Here is an 18,699-nt window from a genome sequence, read left to right as displayed (position 1 = left end):
CTAGCATGATCACAGAAGGTTTGAATATTTCTATAACACTTTTTGTATGCAAATGCATGACTCGTTTCCTTTAAATACACAAATAGGTATCAGAAACGGAAATCTCTTCGCTAAGCATGTCTTCATCATGTTGTCTTAATCCACTAACATTTATAATTTCATTCATGTTTTTTGCAACAGGCTCTTTTTCTTGCATAATCTGATTTAGTTTCACCTTTTTCCATTGCCTAAGTGCTTTCCATTACTTTTCCTAGCTGCTTCTCTGTATTTATATACGAGTCAGAGATGTATTTCATACTTTCCCGGTTTCTTATTTGGCATTGCATAGAATGCCTAAGAAGTGTGTGAAATATGAAGCGTTTCATATATTGCCGACTAGATTTAGATATTATATACAATGCCCATATATACAATGCATAGGCATTATATGCAGTGCTTATGCCTTCTAAAGAATGCCGGATTTCAAACTTTGCCGATAATATATATATATATATAGAGAGAGAGAGAGAGAGAGAGAGAATGTGTTAATTGGCTCATATGATTCATTTTAAAAGCAAAATACTTCATTTGATGACATATGTAACGGAATTAACCGAAAAGAGGTTTTGACTAGTGCTAGACCCTGTGCTTATCGTTAGTATTCATTCTTCTAAATTATTTTTAATAAAGCTTATTATTAAAAAAGGCTATTTTTTTCTGTATTTCATTCTTAAAAATAATCTTCTTTTTTTTTTCTTAATTCATTCTTTAAATTTATTTTGGTTCGTTTCTTTTTTAGCACTAATACACTGACGATGAAATTGTAACTAATTAATACAAGTTGTATAACTTCCTCATAGCTTTATTAAGTTTTAAAAATTGTGATTCTTGAAATTACTTTATTATTTTCTAAAGAGTTATTTCAGAACGTGTGATGAAGGTATTATATCTAAACGTTAAAAAAATTAATTTTTCAAGATTTGTTTGCGATTGCAGATGCATCAAATATAATCCTGTGTTTAAATTTATATATAATCCAGAATTTATTTTGACAAAAATAAAACATTAGTGATTAATGCGTCAATAACCATTAGAAAATTCTAGTCTACATGGCAATGTACTGAAATTTAAGTTTTGAGGAATATGTAACAGTTATAATATTCTTCTGCATATTTGTAGTTTTTTTAATTATTTGCATTCGAAATTTCTTACTTTAGAAGCACGAGTACGTCCTAACGTCAAAACATACGCAGTTTTGAATAAATTTCAGATAAAATTTTGAGTGCGATTAATAAGTCAAATTTTGTCAAAAAGAAATTATTTCTCATCATTAGTGAAATAAAATGAGAATTTTCCATAATCCCTAACTGTGGTCAATATTTGCTGTAGTTATTTTGTTAGTTTATTATTGAGAGCCTTGATTGCTCATTTCCAGTACTATAGAAAAAGCATTAATGAATGCTTAAACATTTTTATCTACACTGTGTTCGCAAATAACACTGGAATTACCCCTGTGTAAATTGGAATTATCCATGAATGTAAAAAAAAAAAAACTCGAAATTTTATTTAAAGTTTTAATATATTTTTTTTTCTTAATCACTTTCTTGTTTTCTCGCATAATGAAAGAGGATAAATATACAAATTCGACATAAAGACATTTTACGCTGTCACTTTGTTTCGGCTAGCTATTCTAATAATGCTACTGTAAATAGCACATCCACGATGTTTGTGCTATCTGCAAAATTAAGTTGTTTAATATTTTTCATATGTAAACAAAAGCTTTCGAAACAGTGATGTTTAATATATTCTAGGAGATGTATGGGACATAGACTCTAGCCCTATCATCTTCACTGCAATTGCTGTTGCGGGTAGTGTAATTCTAGTTGGCTTAATAATCACACTTGTGCTCAAGTTACGTCTATCAAGGAGAAGCAGTAAAGGTATGCCAGTTCTTCATATGGCCAAGCCAACTTTTACAATTTGTGTTTAAAACATTTTATTAACTTTATGTTATGAATAATATTAATGACATATCTGAAACGCGTCTATTTTGTCATAAGGATTATCTGTAAATGTGTAATTTCATTAAATACAATTTTTTCTCAGTTGCTTTCAGTAAATTTATTGGTATAATGTAATAGTTAATGCAAATTAGTGTAATAAAGAAAGTAAGTTATTGTAATCATTGCAAAGAGGATTCATTTAGCAGCAAAACTCTTAGGTACCTATTTTGTTTTTGAGCTTTTTTTAATGAAACTATATGTCACAATGCTTAAACAGTTACATGTTTTCCTATGAAAACGTATTAATTAGCAAATTGTGCATGAAAACTGAAGCGAGAGAGGAACAATAGATATTTCATGTGTTCTATTTTCGTTGATGCTACTAAACTGCGAACGTCTCACACAAAATAGTATTATTCCCCTGCTTTTAACTGTTAGTCTGTACTTTCTGTCTGATGTCTTTATAATATTTCTCTCTTTTTGGTCTGTGCTGAACGTAGAGGAACTGTCTGAAGTTTGGAGTGACTTATCTCCGAGTTCCTAGTAGATAACGTACGAGTAGTTAGTCCAGAGATGGGTTAAAATACCCTTTATTCACTCAACGAAATATTTGCAGACGGCTCCTTCTCAGGCGTACAGGAAAGTCTCCATTTGGGCTTCAAATCAAGATACGAAAAATAAGAAATTAATCTAATACTAAACTAAACTTACTTAGCCGAAGCTAGACACAAATACCTAGCTTAGTTGGCCCTTAATTTAACCTAGCCGTAAATTATCAACAGGCACGTACAATGCGGCCGAGCTTAGGAGATTAAATAAGGAAGTAGTCTGAAGGCAAACACACGCCACTAAGCAATTCCAAGCTGAAGCTGGGAATGGGACTATTCGCCGTGGCCGTTTTGTCGTGACCGTTTCGACATGGCCGTTTCGACGTCGGGACGTTTCGCCGTCAATACATATTGTTCTTTACATGACTGTACTATATCTTGCCTTATTATATTAAGTAGTAAACTCGTAATAAGAATTAGTAAACTAACTCAACTTATTGTATTAAGTTGATTTAGTTTACCAATTCTGTTTACCTATCATATATTTAAGAAATACCTTTTTATATGCCTATATTATATATTGCCATATTATATTATTAAGTCTATTTAATTTAATAATTTTGTTTACCTATTGTATGCCTCTGGCTGTCTTAAATTTTAAAAGAAAAAAAAACCTTTTGCAATTAAACACCTCTTCTAGAATTACTAAAATATTACTTAGAATTAATGACTTTTCTGCCGGAAAAGAATTTATTTGGAAGGATTTTTCTCGGTTTTATAATTAGGTGTATTGTATGCATATAATAGTGTTACAATAAAAGCATTAGGTCATTAACGCTTCAAAAACGGTGGTCGAAAAATTGTTCAAAATTGCAGTACCTCAAAAAACGGCTCCGACCGAAATATCGGCCAGAGAATAAATAATACGACAAGATATAATAGAGTTGTGTGACGAAAAGTCCCAGACCCTTCCAAGCTCTCTCTCTCGAAGTAAGGTGAACCTTCCTTAAATACTTCTTCTAACTCATTTGCATACAATGCGACACCAAAAACTTAATCTGGCAAAGAGTAATAGATGGGAAGCGAGAATAGACAGTAAAGTATGTTTAAACTTAAAATAACTGTTAAAAACTTAAATTAACTTCTACGTCTTTCCTTAAACATATTTGTTCTTACGATAATTATTTCATATGTTATTATTGTGTCTTTCAAATATTCGAAGACCTTTAAGTTGATTTATAACATAATTAATGTCTTCTTGTTAATGCATTTCTGTTTTACAGCATTCAAAATCTTGAAAATGTCTAAATGAAGTTAGATGGGAAGGAAATAAATATTAATTATAAAAGAAAAACGTAAATGTTTCAGATAACTTTGAAAGAACTGATAACTTTTGACCAAAAATCTGAAGATCTTAGTGCCGTGCTTCTATGAAAGTGCACCATATAACCAAAAAGAACATTTTGATAAGTTTAAAAAATATCACATCGGAAAAGAAAATTATTATTATTGATGCGTCAGAATTTGCGGTAATTGAGTACTAGATCCATTTTCCAAATTTGTATTAAAAATAAGGGCATTGAAGCGTATTTAATTAAACGCATCCTATTAATGACACTCAAAATCTTGCGAAATTTATAAAGTAAGTAATAAAGGGACAAAATATATATCTCAGAATCGTAAGGAGGGGTAAATGAAAAATTGTTTAAAGAAGTATCATGGAATGAAACTTTTAATAGAAATAAGTTAATATGAAAGCAAAGAAGCAAAAAATTAAATAAAAGTTGATAATTCTTTCATATTTTTTTTTCAAAAAGCAGCCATAATATTATCAACAGAGCTACGTTTCTGAGTTATTTTAATCATTTCAGAAGCACACAAAAAAGTAATTTAAATTATTCATTTAATACTAAGAAACTAAGAATGTTAGGAAAATAATTGGAGAAAGACAATGAATAAGTAATTTATTGTTTTCCTTCAGTTATTTTCTTACTATTTTTTTTTTTGTTTAAATTATATCTAATTTTACTTGTATTAGGTGTATATTTTCTTTCCTGTCATGTTGGGGTAGGTTATACCTCGACAAATGCTTTCTGGGAAAAAAATAATTAAACTTTTTTTTAAAAAAAAATCTTTAAATTTTTTAAAAATATGTTCTGATTTAATTATTTTTGTTTTAAATTTAAAAGATAATTTCATTTAGTTATTTTTCTTTTGCAATTGATTGAGATATAATTCAGAAATGCTGTGCTGCTAACAATTGTTTCTGCTGTTGCTTGAAAAAGACCAAGAATTTGTCAATATTACTGATTAAGACACAATAACACGCCGAACAAATACTAATTCAGAAGTCAAACAACAAAAATCGGCGTTATAGTTTCAAATAACGCTGAAAATATAACGCTGATTAGCTAGGTTCAGCAATACCTCAATTACCTGTAGTACTACGGAGGTGCTGGCCTAGCTTCTACCTGTACCTGTTTGACTTCTGAATTAACATTACCGATATCATATGATTTTTTTTTTTTTGTTGTTGTTTTGTTTTTGTACCAAATTATTCTTATTTAATCCCCCCTAAGTTTTTGCTTCATATGATTTTTACTTTATGCCTTTCTTTTCAATAGCTTACCATTCTTAAATAATATACTTTCGATATGATTTTTATCTCTTTGTTGCATACATATACACCTACACACATGTATATATATATATATATATATATATATACGTGCATTTAACGATCACTCTTATTTGACGTATATTTTATACATTTTGTAAATTATAGTAAACATATTGTAATCACATGCTTATAAAAATTAACCTGATAATTTGGATTAAAAGCTTTACTTTGGAACCTTAAATAGTCAAAAGCAAAGCGGTTCTCAAAATGGATTATATACAAGTTGAATTCTGATTACAATAATATTTCAGATTTGGTGAAGTGCAAGTTATGGGTTTAATATCTCTCAAAAAACTTCATTTGATAAACTTTACATGCATATAATAATGACCGTAAAATACGTTTGCTGTAAAAAACCTATTATACAAAAAAGAAAAATTCATTGACTTACTACTTATTCATTGACTTAAAGAGGGACATAAAATTTAGTCTTCTTAAATTTTATGTCCCTCTTTAAAATTTGTTCTCATATTTCCTTCTGTTTAACGACTAATTTATTTTACGTTTTATTTTTAACCATTAAACAATTAAAATGAAGTATTTCATTTTTGGAACACGAAGGCAAACTTAGCCAATAGTTCTTTCGTTTCTTTTCAACAAGTTTTCTCATATTATTAAAAGAATAGGAATTTTTCTTTTAAACAGAAAATTTTATTAATATATTATTGTTGAAATTCAAGAGAATTCTCGTATTATCTGTAAAACTGGAGTTTAATAAAGGTACGCCTACCCAAATGACAGTATATCAAGAATTACTGGGTTAGGCTGAATCGGAATTCCTCTGTGAAGGGAACAGGCCCTAGTGATGATTGATCCGAATTCGATAATGTTGTAATCAACCTCCCTGGTGCGCAGAAAACAGCAGCACATAAATAGCAGTTCTTGTAAACATAAAAGACCATGAAGCCCTATGTTCATCTTTCCCAGGATGAAGTTGAGCCTCAGCTTGTTTCAAATGAATATTACAACGCTCGTCGACGTAGGGCTAATCTAGAGGATGATTTTCTGGAGAATAAGGGTATTTTTCCGATGGAATGACCAGCCAGATCTCCTGACTTACACCATAGAGAGCATTTCTCGGTCGCCTTTGTAAACACAATTGCATCTGACCTTTCCCTTCCCTCAGACGTCAAAGACCAAAAGACAGCGTTGCCGCCTGAATGGAAATGAATGTCACAGGATCTTATAAATGGCCTCATTTCTAGTATAAAATCACGTTGTTAGAGCTGTGTGACTGTTAGAAGGATCCATACCCCTTTTAACAGTCTCCTTTATTCGATCTTCTCACTTCTGTTATAGGCCTTCTTGCTCCGATAACCTTTATGTACCACCATGCATGTGTTATATGGTCACGCTTGTTATATAATACACTATTTTATATTATATCAATTTACGATAATATAAAATTGCATTAAAAGCTGTAAATCAGTTTTGAATAGAATCGAACAAATATGATTTTTTTTTAATTGACATACATGCGTTTATGAATATAGGTATGGTGTTAAAATTATCCTTTTTTTAATTCTAGAATGCCTTTCTGCTCAATTAATTTTCGTTTCGTTACTGTACAATTTATAAATGTGTACGATAATGTTATGCATACGATAACAAAATCATCTTTTATGTTTTATTCCTAGATTCACTTTCTGCTCAAGGGAATGAAAAGTAAGTGCAAAACTAATTTTTCTGTTTGCTTAAATTTAATTTCATTCTTCTGTAGAGACATTAAGTAATTGTAAAAGCTGGAGAGATGAAAAATTAACAGTGCCTTCGCCAGGAATTGAACCACGGACCTCTGGAATACCGGCCCAGCGTGCAGAACCACTACACCACGAAGGCATGCCAAGTAGGTGGGAGTAATATCTTATACTTCCAAATAAAAATATTAGCGTTTGATATTTGGAACGTATTTCTAACGATGAAGTAGTGTAGCAGAGTGCTAGGGATATAACATTTATTTTCTTATAGGTAAAAATTAGATCTAATTTGTTTAAATGTTCGAAGGCAAAAACTGCACACTTCATTTTAGAAACGCATTTTGTATGAATAAATTGATCTAAAATAGTTGTAAATATGGTCTGTTTCAAGAAAACGATAAATTATAAAACCTACGTGCTCCATTGATCAAATGCCCATATCACTGTGCTTTTATTCTTTAAAATGTGCATTATACATTTAGCTCTTTTAATATGGCTTACATATTATTTAAAACTGTGTGTAAATAATTCATAAATAATTATTACTTCCTGAAATTGTTTTGTTTTCCTTCTTTACTTTTCTTTTTATAACACGAAGTCCTACATTTCCCTTCTTATTGTCCGAATTTTTATTTCCTAGTGCAAGAATGTTTAAGTAACAAAAGAAAATGCCAGATAATGAGTCTCTAAACGGCAATAATTTGACTGATATTGCAAGCGATTCATCAACTTTCGTCTTTACCTTCTTCAAAACGGAAATTTGCATGATTTTATTTCCATAACTGAAGAAGGAAAAATAAATTTTGGGAAATAAATTCTGCTTATGTGCCAACAAATTTCAGTCTGTCTCATTTACATGAAATAATTTAAACAATAAGTGAATAATGGATAAATTTATTTAAAATAAGCAATGTAAGAGGTTGTATAAATAAACTTATTTAAAAACTACGGGTTTTACTTCTGAGAAACATGCTTCACCTTTATTTAAACTCTGCGGTTAAAAGCTAATAATCGAATCTACTCTAATAGGACAGAAGCCGAGATGTTTCTGGAAGATTAAAAAGTGGTAGTACATGATTTTGTCACTTACCGAGATATGGTATTAAATACATCGACAAATACCGAGATGCGATATTAAATATTTCTTAAAAAGGGATCACTGCGAAGAAACAATTATCGAAGCTTTCCAGTGTGAGTTTAAGAATATGCAAAAATTTGACAATTAACTTAATTCAAAGGAAACAATGCAGAGTTTCGACTCATATATTTGAAGCAGCTTATCTCTTAGAATTTTTTTTTAATTTCGTTAGTTTTTGTTATCTATATATGTCAAAGGAAACTTAAGCTGTTTAAATAACTGGATGGATGGTTTCATGGAGAGCTTTCTAAGGCTAAGTAACTTTATTCGCGTAACATATAGAGATTTAACATAAACACCAATCATGTAGCCAAACCTTTTGCATAGAATCGAGCTCACAAAGTTCAGAAGTCTTAACTTTTAATTTTATTTTTATATTTGAAATTTTAGCCCAAAGGCCGTTAGCTCAGAAGAGTTATTAATTTCGATTTGGTATTTTGTGGCGTTTATCTATAAACGGTGTTTCACTTTTCAAATTGTTGCCACCGAATATTATCATCCTGCATTATATTTAAAGAATTTAAATAATGATGAATATGCATGTATGCATGTATATCTCTCGCATTGTGAAAAAATATCGGTACCTAAAGACATCAAATTTTAAATAAATAGTCCTCCGCTCGAATATGGGCATCTGGAAGCCCAAATTTGGAATGCGGAATTTATTTTATTATCCATTTCATATTTTGTAAAACTTTAACGAATTTTTTAATTAACAAGCTCAACGATTTCAAACAAGCAATGGTAACACTGTAAGGAAAAAAAAAACATTTCTATGTCCAGCGCGCGAGACCGTGTATCGGAAATTCTAAAGATATGCTCTTCTTAAATTATTTTGTGATATTCTATTAAATTAAATTTTACAGTTTAAATGCGAAGAACATGATATTTATTAAATAAAGGTAACACACAAAACGTTAAAAAAATGCCCCTTTGGGCGTAATATAAAATCTGAAAGCTATCAGAATTTTGTTTTTTTCATTTTTATTTTTTATATTTTATTATACAGCATTAAATCATGTTTCACACGAGGCAAACGCTTCCAAAGAAATTCGTATAGCTCTAAACCCGAATGATTTTCCAAGTAACGCTTAAACGCGGTGAGAAATTTTCAATTTTTAACAAAGCACAATCACTTACGTTAAAGTGTAATGAGATTTTTGCTGAAAGGTGAACTGACGTAAGCCTTGATAATTAAGATATTACTTCAAATGGCCTCTTCAAATTGTTCTTCGCTTGATGATCTTCGAGGAGAGAACCATATCGGCTTTTATTGAAGTAACGCAAAGTATTAAGATAATAGTTTATTGCTTAATGGATCATGAACTAAAAATTGTAATTACTTTAAGAAGTGAAATTATTCAAACTCACATTTCGACCTTTTGTATCTTTCTTTTAGCGTTCTACAATAGTAATAGGCAACTCATGTCTATAACTTGGATTATCTACATAAAAATAAGTATGTCACTAACAGAGATGATAAGCCATTAATGGATTTAGATCTGTAGCACAAGCAAATGAAAAATGTTGTTTAAACATGCCGAAATCGAGTGACAGCTTGAAGGTAATACATTAAAAAAAGTTAAATGTTAGTGCTATGAATAAAAGATAATTTTATACAAATATTTTTTCCTTATCGCTATCTTTATACATTAATTTCTGTACATGTTTAATCTAGTTATTTCATGGAATGTCAGTACTCTTGTTGAAAATAGTGTTAATGTCAGTAGCCTTACCATAAAATTTCCAAAGTGGGATATTTTTCTTAAGCAACAGCTAGCGTTCTAGCAAAAGCGTAATGTAATCCGTGCAACAAGCGATCATTTACTCTTTTTAAAAGGAGGAGAAAACCACTTTATTTTAGTGACATGAAAATTTTTATACGCCATATCATTTTTCGGATAAAGAGTCTGTTCATATGATAGGATAATTTTTTTTCCTCCTTATATTTTCCCATACATTTTGATCTGCGTAAGCATTTCCTTTGCCAAAGAGCAATTTAATTTAAAATTTGCTTTACAAACTTCGAACGAAATGTTAACACATTTTTTGCTAAAATCGACATGATGAATTTAATATTTTGGCGGGAGTATTAGTTTGAGATGAACAAGTTAAAAGTTTTGACTGCTTACATATTTTTTCAGTTCTTAATTTTAGAAGCATAACTTCTTTCTGTATTAAATCTGTTATTCTAGACTTTTAAGTCATGAAGTCCGGAACTTCTGAATTCTGGATATGTAAATTCTGCATACAAATTTATGTAACCGCGAATAGGTAAAATTTATACTTTCCATTTAACATAGCACTATTTGGAGATTAGCAAGCTTCTCTGTTAAAAAAATAACACGGTGCTTTACAAATATTTCATTTCAAGCTTTTATCAGCATATACAGGGTCAGTGATAAACTGGTAATTTATGATAGAAATTTTGAAAACAGGAAAAATGTTAAAAATTTAACAAAAAGTATACTGCCTGACGCACAAACAGGCATATATTGATAAAGAGAAAGGCAAACAGATATATAGACTGATAAGGTTGGGTTAGTTTACGTTATTCTTGGGATATGTCAAAGCACACAAGGACTATCTATCTAAGGAGAGTGATGCCTTTGTGGAGGATATTTCTAAGCGAATTTGCTTCATATTCACGTTACATAAACAGACTGATGATATAAACTGCTTTGAATTATTTTAATTGTTGCAGAGCATGTAAGAGCTAAAAATAAGTTATTAAAATACAATAATCAACTAAATAATATTATTTTCTTAGTGCCAATCATTGCAAAAGCAATATTTTCTTCATCTTTTTGTTGTTTATGACAGGTTATGTGTAAACAAAGGTTACGGAAAATGTAAATGTAAAGGTGTAAATTGCAGCACACTGTGGTTGGGCACACTATATGAATAAAATGGAAATAACGGATTGTTTACTTGTATGCAGAATTAGATGCATCTTAGTAGTCGAAAAGTGATTCCTCTTGACATATATTTTTATTTAGATGTCTCCAAGATTAATATTTTTTTCAGAAGTTCTGTAACCTACCATAAGTAAGATTATTAAAATGGCTAAGATAAAATAAGAATTTTTAGTAAAATTTTTCATTACAATTACAAATATTTATCGCCCAAATATCTGAAATTTAAAATTTAGGTATTTCAACAAAGGACAATTTTAAACTTGTTTTTCGGGAGCTGCATTACGTTACTGACCCCTGCTCTAGACTGTATCAGTATCACGAAGTGGCGTAGGAAAAACTTGGTCGTTGAAATAGGCCTTCTGCCCCAATACATGAACGCTGTTCGCAGTCTCATCACTCATAGTAGGCTTTCGTCTTCTTGGATTTGTGCCAAGTAGGCGATACACATAGTATATTTACAAGGTGAATTTCTTAATATTATATGTGAAATAAATCTAAAAATACAGTGTTTTGAAATTAAATGAAACATTTATAGTAGCCCTGAGTTTCATTCTTCTTCTTTTAACATATGAAAGAAAGCGCAGTTTCAGTAATGATCTTCAAACATTGCACGTAAGATTAGATTTAAATGACTTATCATGTCGTAAACAAATATATCTGATCTAAGTCCATAGCAATAAATATATGTAAAAGCATACATTCGTCAATAGTGGCCAGAATCACCAATGCTTCATTTTATTTAAAACATTTAGTGCCAATTCCTGTTGCTGTTAACGTTTGAAGGATTGAGTCCCTTCTACAAATTTCCCTTCTGCTGTTGATGGATAATGTAGTATTTTTATGATACCATGTAGAGTCATTAGATTAATTTGATGCTGTAGACTTGAAAATCGAGCAACCCTGTGAATGATCATAACAACAGTACTGATGCATTCCCTGAACTCCACCACTGTTAATGTTAATAAACGTATATATCAAAAAAAAGTATTTGAAGTATATTCAACGAAAGAAATCATGCGTTGTTAAATCTAAAAACTCTTGATACCGTCTTTCAAAATTTCAGGACTAAACTAGGCTAATGCTTGGAAGTATGTTTATTGAATAATGTAAGACATATTGCATATACATTTGTAATGCGTAAATAAAAATCTGGTGAATTTCTGTTTCTTTTTATGGGTTTTATGGGCTTTATCTTTCTGTAGAAAACAACACCTGGGATAAATTATGACACATGAAAGTTTCAAGAAGACATTTAGTGCTAAAAGAATTTAGTAAAGAGAAATGGTTGCCGTATATGTGAATTTTTTAATAGTAATCTCATAAATTACGAAAATATTGGGTTGAAACATAAGCAATGGTCGCTTTTTAATTAATTTTTTTAACAAAACAAAAAACAATAAATTAGTCAATAATATCCGAGTGTTTGGACTTTCCCCATAAACCCAAGATGTCGAACTATAGTCATTTGCTAACAACCCATTCGTTCGGCTAATTCTCGAGTGGTTTGACGTGCGTCTTCGTGCATAAGTTGATTCAAACGCTCTTTGGTCGTCCGGAACGAGCAGCGTCTTCGAGGTCAAAATTTCCATTTTTGAATTTGAAAAATCAATTTCTTGCAGTTCGTTTAGGCATTGCACCTTCTCCAAACACTTCCCAAATCTCTCGGCCAGCTTCTGCAGCATTGGCGCCTCGATTAAACGCAAAAGAAGAAGGTGTCGACAATGCCTATTGTCTACTTGACACTCCATTTTAATGACTTAAAAAATAAAAAAAATTAGCTGAGATAAAAACCTTAAATACATCATCTTGTAGAGGGAAAGATTCTCAAAAAAATTAGCTGAGACAAAAACCTTAAATACATCATCTTGTAGAGGGAAAGATTCTCAAAAAAATTAGCTGAGACAAAAACCTTAAATACGTCATCTTGTAGAGGGAAAGATTCTCAAAAAACATTAGCTGAGACAAAATTTTAAACACAACATAAGCGGCCATTGCTTATGTTTCAACCCAATATATGCAATTCATTGGCAAAATTTTAAGTAAAAATTAAGTTAAAAAATAAATTTTCAGGATTCAAGTTTCAACTGAATCACGAGTGAAAACGTTCTATAAAAAAAATTCTAAAAACCTACCACAGTTGCATACCGTAAATAGGTATATTCTGATCAGTATGCATTGTGGTTAAATAAAACAGTGATTTGCTCTAAAAGATCATTATAAAGTCCCCTAAATTCGAGTATTTTTTATTAAAATGATTCTATTTTATATTAATATTTTAAGTACCATATATTTCACAAAATGTTTATAGTTAAACATATTTGCTCGATTTCATATATTGAATTAAACGAATAGAATATTAGTCCCTGTCTCTTTAATTTTCTTTGAATGCAATTCAAACTGCTGTTGCATTTCATCCATACAAATGACTTAAATTCACCTCACATTTTAGCTTCAAAGTTTATAGAAGTGAATAACAAAATTAGTTTTCTATTCTTGTAATTTTTAAGTTAATGTTTTCCTTCCATTTATCACCAAAGTGCCACTTATAAAATGTTTTTTCATTTTTTTGAGTAGTACTTATTTAAGTATTTATTTCTACATTGTAGTGTTTAATCAATGCATTGAACTTCAATTCTTCCTTTCTTTGACTTTAATTTGTCTTAAATTTAAGTACTTGGACTTAAATTTGATCCAAATATTGGATAACGAATATTTTTAATTTAAAATTACTTACTAAATTCGTCTGATGTATTTGTAATTAACACTAAACTAGCCAATGTTATATTTAAAATATTATATTATATTGTTAAATTCATTCGAGAATAAAAAATAGCCTCATAAACTATAATTAAAGGTAAATTTATTTAAGAATTTTTACAATATTCGAAAAACAATACCTGCTCGTTTAGAATGCTATCTTTTAAGTCAACATTTCTCTTTTAATGCATTTCTGAAGTTTGAATTCTCCAAGGAATAAACATAGAATAGAATTTGTTTAAAGGGCTAAGAGAAGCATTTCTTATATCTTCGGAAGATAGGAAAGATAGTTTCTCTGTAAACAGTTTTACTGCTTTTTTATTTAACTTCTTTTCCACCTTTAGGCGTAAAATTCATTAGTTAAACGAAGGCGGTTTTTATGAGGAAAACATATTTTTGCACATATCTTGAGTGTCTGTTACACCTTATCCAACAGAATGCTTCAATTGTGTGCTCTGAAATAAAATTAGGTGAAGAGAGAGTACATTTATGTGCTAGGAAAGCTGTATTCTCAGGTCAGGAATTATTAATATTATTGGTAACGAAAATAGTATTTGCTATCAAAATGTTATCTAATTTTTTATCTCCTTCAGACGTTTGCAACATTAATTTATGAAAAATATGCATGCGACCCATAATTTACTTAATCCAAAGCTTCATGAAACCTTCATGAAAGTACAAATCCAGTTAATCGTAAATATGAGTTTCACGAGTGCTGAAATTTTAAGACTCATTTAGATTTAAAACACGTCCTTGTGTGATGCAAAAATACTTTGCTTACCATCATAAAGAAGATTATAAATATTGTACGTTATTTGTGATACTTAAAAATCGTACTGAAAATTTTACTAATGTTTTACACACTTTATAATCCCCAGTTAACTGAAAATTTTTCAATTAATCATAATTCAATACAAACCGCAATCTATACTATTAAAATCTGTGCGCGTTTGTGTGTTTGTTTGTTTGTTTCTAACATCACGTCTTCGGGAATCGCGGGGAGCTGAGTTTCGAGAAAGGTACTCCCGGATTCCAAAAATTCGTGGGAAGCCATTTCGACCATTCTCATCTTCGTACGACTTTAATCAGCCAAAATACTAATTAAAAACTCTGAAAACACTCATTTTCGCATCATTTTTCGAGTAGTAACAGTCTCGCACGCTGGATATAAAAATGCTTTATTTCGAAAAGTGTTGCCACTGCTCGTTTTTAAATCACAGAGTTTGTTAATCAAAAATTTGTAAGTTTTACAAAATATGAAATGCAAGTAGCATTATTATAAGATATTATTATAAGTTAATATTTGATAGTAGATATTATTATAAGTTAATATTTTGATGCTGAAAATAGCACACGTTTGCATACGACGTCATTGTATGTCGGAAATGTTTCGTTAATGTAAGCATTTTAAATAAATAGCAGTTGTTGTGAGCTTTATTTTCAGGTTAGGATACTTGACACACTACGTTATTGCCACTATTCACTATTTTTATTGAGAAAAACTTTTAAAATTAAATTTAAATCATGACGTCATACCTTTACGTATTAACTTGAAGTGTCAGTTTTTTGTTTCCTGGTTTGGCAACAAAAAATTTTTGTATGAATTGGTTATTTCTTGGGAAGAATGAATTGGTTTTATTCATAGAGAAATGATTTTATAAATTATTTTCTTTACACAGAACTTTGAAATTTTGCTTTGGTCGCAGCCCGCTCATCTGCTGGGCTTGCCTACTTAGTAATTATATATGCTTAGTAATATATACTTTGTGATCGGAAAATGAAATTTTCATTGGATTTTTTTTAAAATAAACTTGTTTCAGAAATTATAAAAGAAACGTAATCAGTGTTATTTACGTTTATTCTCCTCAAACGTTTTCTCATTCCTATATAATTAGCAGCTTTTTTTGTTTATTTCCAAAATTCTGTATGCACTTTTTATAACAATCTATATATAACGTTTCGTTGTAAGACATGCGATTCTCTAGCGAGTTGGCTTCCGTAGTCATTAATTGGTATTCTGTTTAGTTTATTTGACTATGACAAAGCATTTAAGGATTATCCACCTAAGGGAAGGGATACCATCATATAGGGCTTTCTAAGGCAAACTGGATCGAATACACATTACACGTTCATGGAGAAAAACACGAAAACTTTCATGCTGTTAGCGCGTTTGCCGAGATTCGCACTCAAAGCTTTCATATTGATTTGGCAGTATCCTTAGTCAGTACGTTAAGTAAAATGTATTAATTACTTTCGTTTTTGTCGTATTTAATTTTAGCAAATTTAATGTCAAAGATAGCTTAGCATTTTAAAAATTTTCTTTACCCCACATGTATCAGACAGAGAAGGAATAATTATAAATTTTGTTATAGAACTCTTTTGTTTGGACATTTGGCCCTTTCTGAAATTTGCCTTTTCTAAAACGAAAGCTAGTGAAGACGCTGGCGTTAGAACATGTGAAACTAATATTTGCATAACTAGTGTAAAAGTGTTTAATTAAATTCATAATTCTGATTTCAAATCATATATTTTTGAAATGCTGCTAGACCACACATTTAATCAATTAAATTCAATTTAATTTAATTTCCGCACATTCAATTTAATTTCCACAAAATTTGTGTAAAGAATTAATAGAATTACAGCTACAAATTTCATAAGATTACCTTTTTTAAGCTTTATTTCTGAAATCCTAAAAAATAAACTTCTTTTAAATTTTTATTACTTGTCACATTCCATAAATATTTTTGCATTAAAAGAATTTATTTTCCATTATTTTTATCTTTTAACTCGGTTTCCTGTTCGTGACGGTTTTCGTGAGGGAAGACATCGAGAAAGAAAAAAGAACTTCATTATCTTTAGCCAAAAAAAAAAAAAAAAAAAAAAAAAGAAAAAGAAAAACTTCTAAAAATAATACCACCCTAGCATTAAAAAGTAAAACTTCAAAAGAGAATTTTCAAGAAAGCATTTGAATCGTCTTACGCTGAAACGCATTTGGGGAAAAAGAAAATATTTCCAGGAAAATATTAAAAGAGCAAACCTTTGCCCAAGAAGACGATATGTAATATATTCCTAGCACAATCCAAAGACTTATATGCAGAACAAAGCAGCCAATTCAAATAACCAATGTAGTATGAAAATAATGTGGTAGAAATGCATAAGCAAACAGACTTTTTCTATTAATTTTAACGGTGTACACATTCGTCCTCTGAGAAAGCTTCTCGGCGGCTAGATAATTCTCAGTTTCTTCTCGTACTCGGCTCCTTAAATTCCTAGAGATAGTTTTATTTCCAGCAATTTTAAGAAAACTAACGAAGGCTTCCTTCTAGGTGCATTTTCTCACTTACGTATTTTGACATTCTACTATTACTCGAGAATAATAAACAGCGAAAAATTATTTTTTTCGTCCTCACGGAGTTTAGGGAAAAGTTTTCGTTTCGTGCAACTTCATTCCTATGTCACTCACGTAACGTAATATCATGCTGAGGCAGATTACTTTACTGTCATTTTATTCTTGCTAATAATTTCATAGTCACGCTCTGCGGGAGAGCTTTATTAATTTCCGCTACATTCCACTTTTGTTTTGCGAAACTTTAACGTCTTAGTCTTTTTTTTTTTTTTTTTTTTTTTTTTTTTCAGGAAGCTAAACTTAGGTATGATTAGCATTTCTGAAATGGACATATTTGGATAAATATGTGTTCGGCGTGAAAACAAATATACGGAAAAAGATTTACACGTCTGGAATTTTCAAATAAAGGGTAATAAAAAGGAAGTTAATTTATTTTTCATATTTTGCGTTAGATATGTAAAAAAAGTTTATGGTTTAAGTCAGTAAAATTACATTAGGCTAATTTAGGTGTTGACACAGTTAGGCAATATACTCGCTGAAATCCCCATTTTAAAAGCTGAATATTATTGATGATTTGGAGATGATAGAATTTAAAGCTCGACATATAAGCGAGCCTTGGCCAAAGCAAAATGTATAAGTTCTATGTTCTCAAAAACTGAAAATAAAATGAAGTCTTAATTTAATGTATTGTATACAAAGTTGACCTGAGCTGAGACCAAAGCAAAATTTATAAGTTCTGTGTACACCTGAAAATAAAGTGCAAAGAAGCATTTCAATATGAGTTAAATAAATTCATTCTTTCCAAGCCATAACCAGTTCGTAAATAAATTTTTTGTTGCCAAACCAGGAAACAAAACTTTGGATATTTCAGGTTAATAGGTAAACGTGTGACGTCATAATATGAACTTAATGTAATATAACAACTTTTTCTCAATATTAATGAAAGGATTAACGTGGCAACATACTTGCCAATTTTCTTAATTTAAAACAAAAACATTCGCCAGCAGCAGCTGTTTATTTAAAATGCTGACATTAACGAAAACTTTTTGACATATAATGTCGTCACATGAAATCGCGTGCTTTTTTCAATGTCAGAACTTGACCTTATATAATAATAGTATATTTAACGTTTGGCAATGTTGTTTTTAATTCATTTTTTGTAAAATTGACGAATTTTTTAATTAAGAAACTCTGTGATTTAAAATGGAGCATTTGAGGTCGAAATTTAGCACTTTCAGAGTTTTAATTAATATATCGGCTGATTAAAGTCGTACAAAGCTTAGATTGGTGGAAATGGCTTCCCAAGAATTTTTGGAATACGGGGATACCTCTATTCAATGATACCACAAACAAACAGACAGACAGACGCTCGCATATTTTAATAGTATAGAAAGATTTAAGCAACACGAGGAATGAAAAATCCAGGATCATAAAGCCCCCAATTGGTCGCGTGAATTCGATATTAGCTGTTCGTCCGGAGTTGGATTTTTGATTAATGGGCATACTATGAATATGTAAAAAATGACTCCACTTGTGAAATTTATAAACTGCAGTAACCTTTTATAGCCGTAATAATCCCATGGACACCTCTTTAGTATTATTATTACAGCTAATTATAACATGGTGTTTCTGT

At 30.3% G+C, this 18,699-nt stretch overlaps 1 protein-coding gene across 1 annotated transcript in view; it reads left to right on the top strand.

Annotated features, from left to right (window-relative positions):
• LOC118181355 (kin of IRRE-like protein 3) overlaps positions 1–18,699 on the top strand; it is an 832,813-nt gene that overhangs the window by 791,435 nt on the left and 22,679 nt on the right. Inside the window, exons 9-10 of the mRNA XM_085813987.1 lie at positions 1,791–1,919; positions 6,848–6,875. Of these exons, the coding sequence (XP_085670113.1) occupies positions 1,791–1,919; positions 6,848–6,875 (157 nt within the window). The remainder of the gene's footprint in view (positions 1–1,790; positions 1,920–6,847; positions 6,876–18,699) is intronic.

Source organism: Stegodyphus dumicola, chromosome 3 (genome assembly GCF_044657685.1).
Source record: "Stegodyphus dumicola isolate Sdum_Otavi_A_Nest chromosome 3, ASM4465768v1".
NCBI lineage: Eukaryota > Metazoa > Arthropoda > Arachnida > Araneae > Eresidae > Stegodyphus > Stegodyphus dumicola.
Note: the sequence above shows the minus strand (reverse complement) of the source record. Positions and strands in the feature narration are given on the sequence as shown.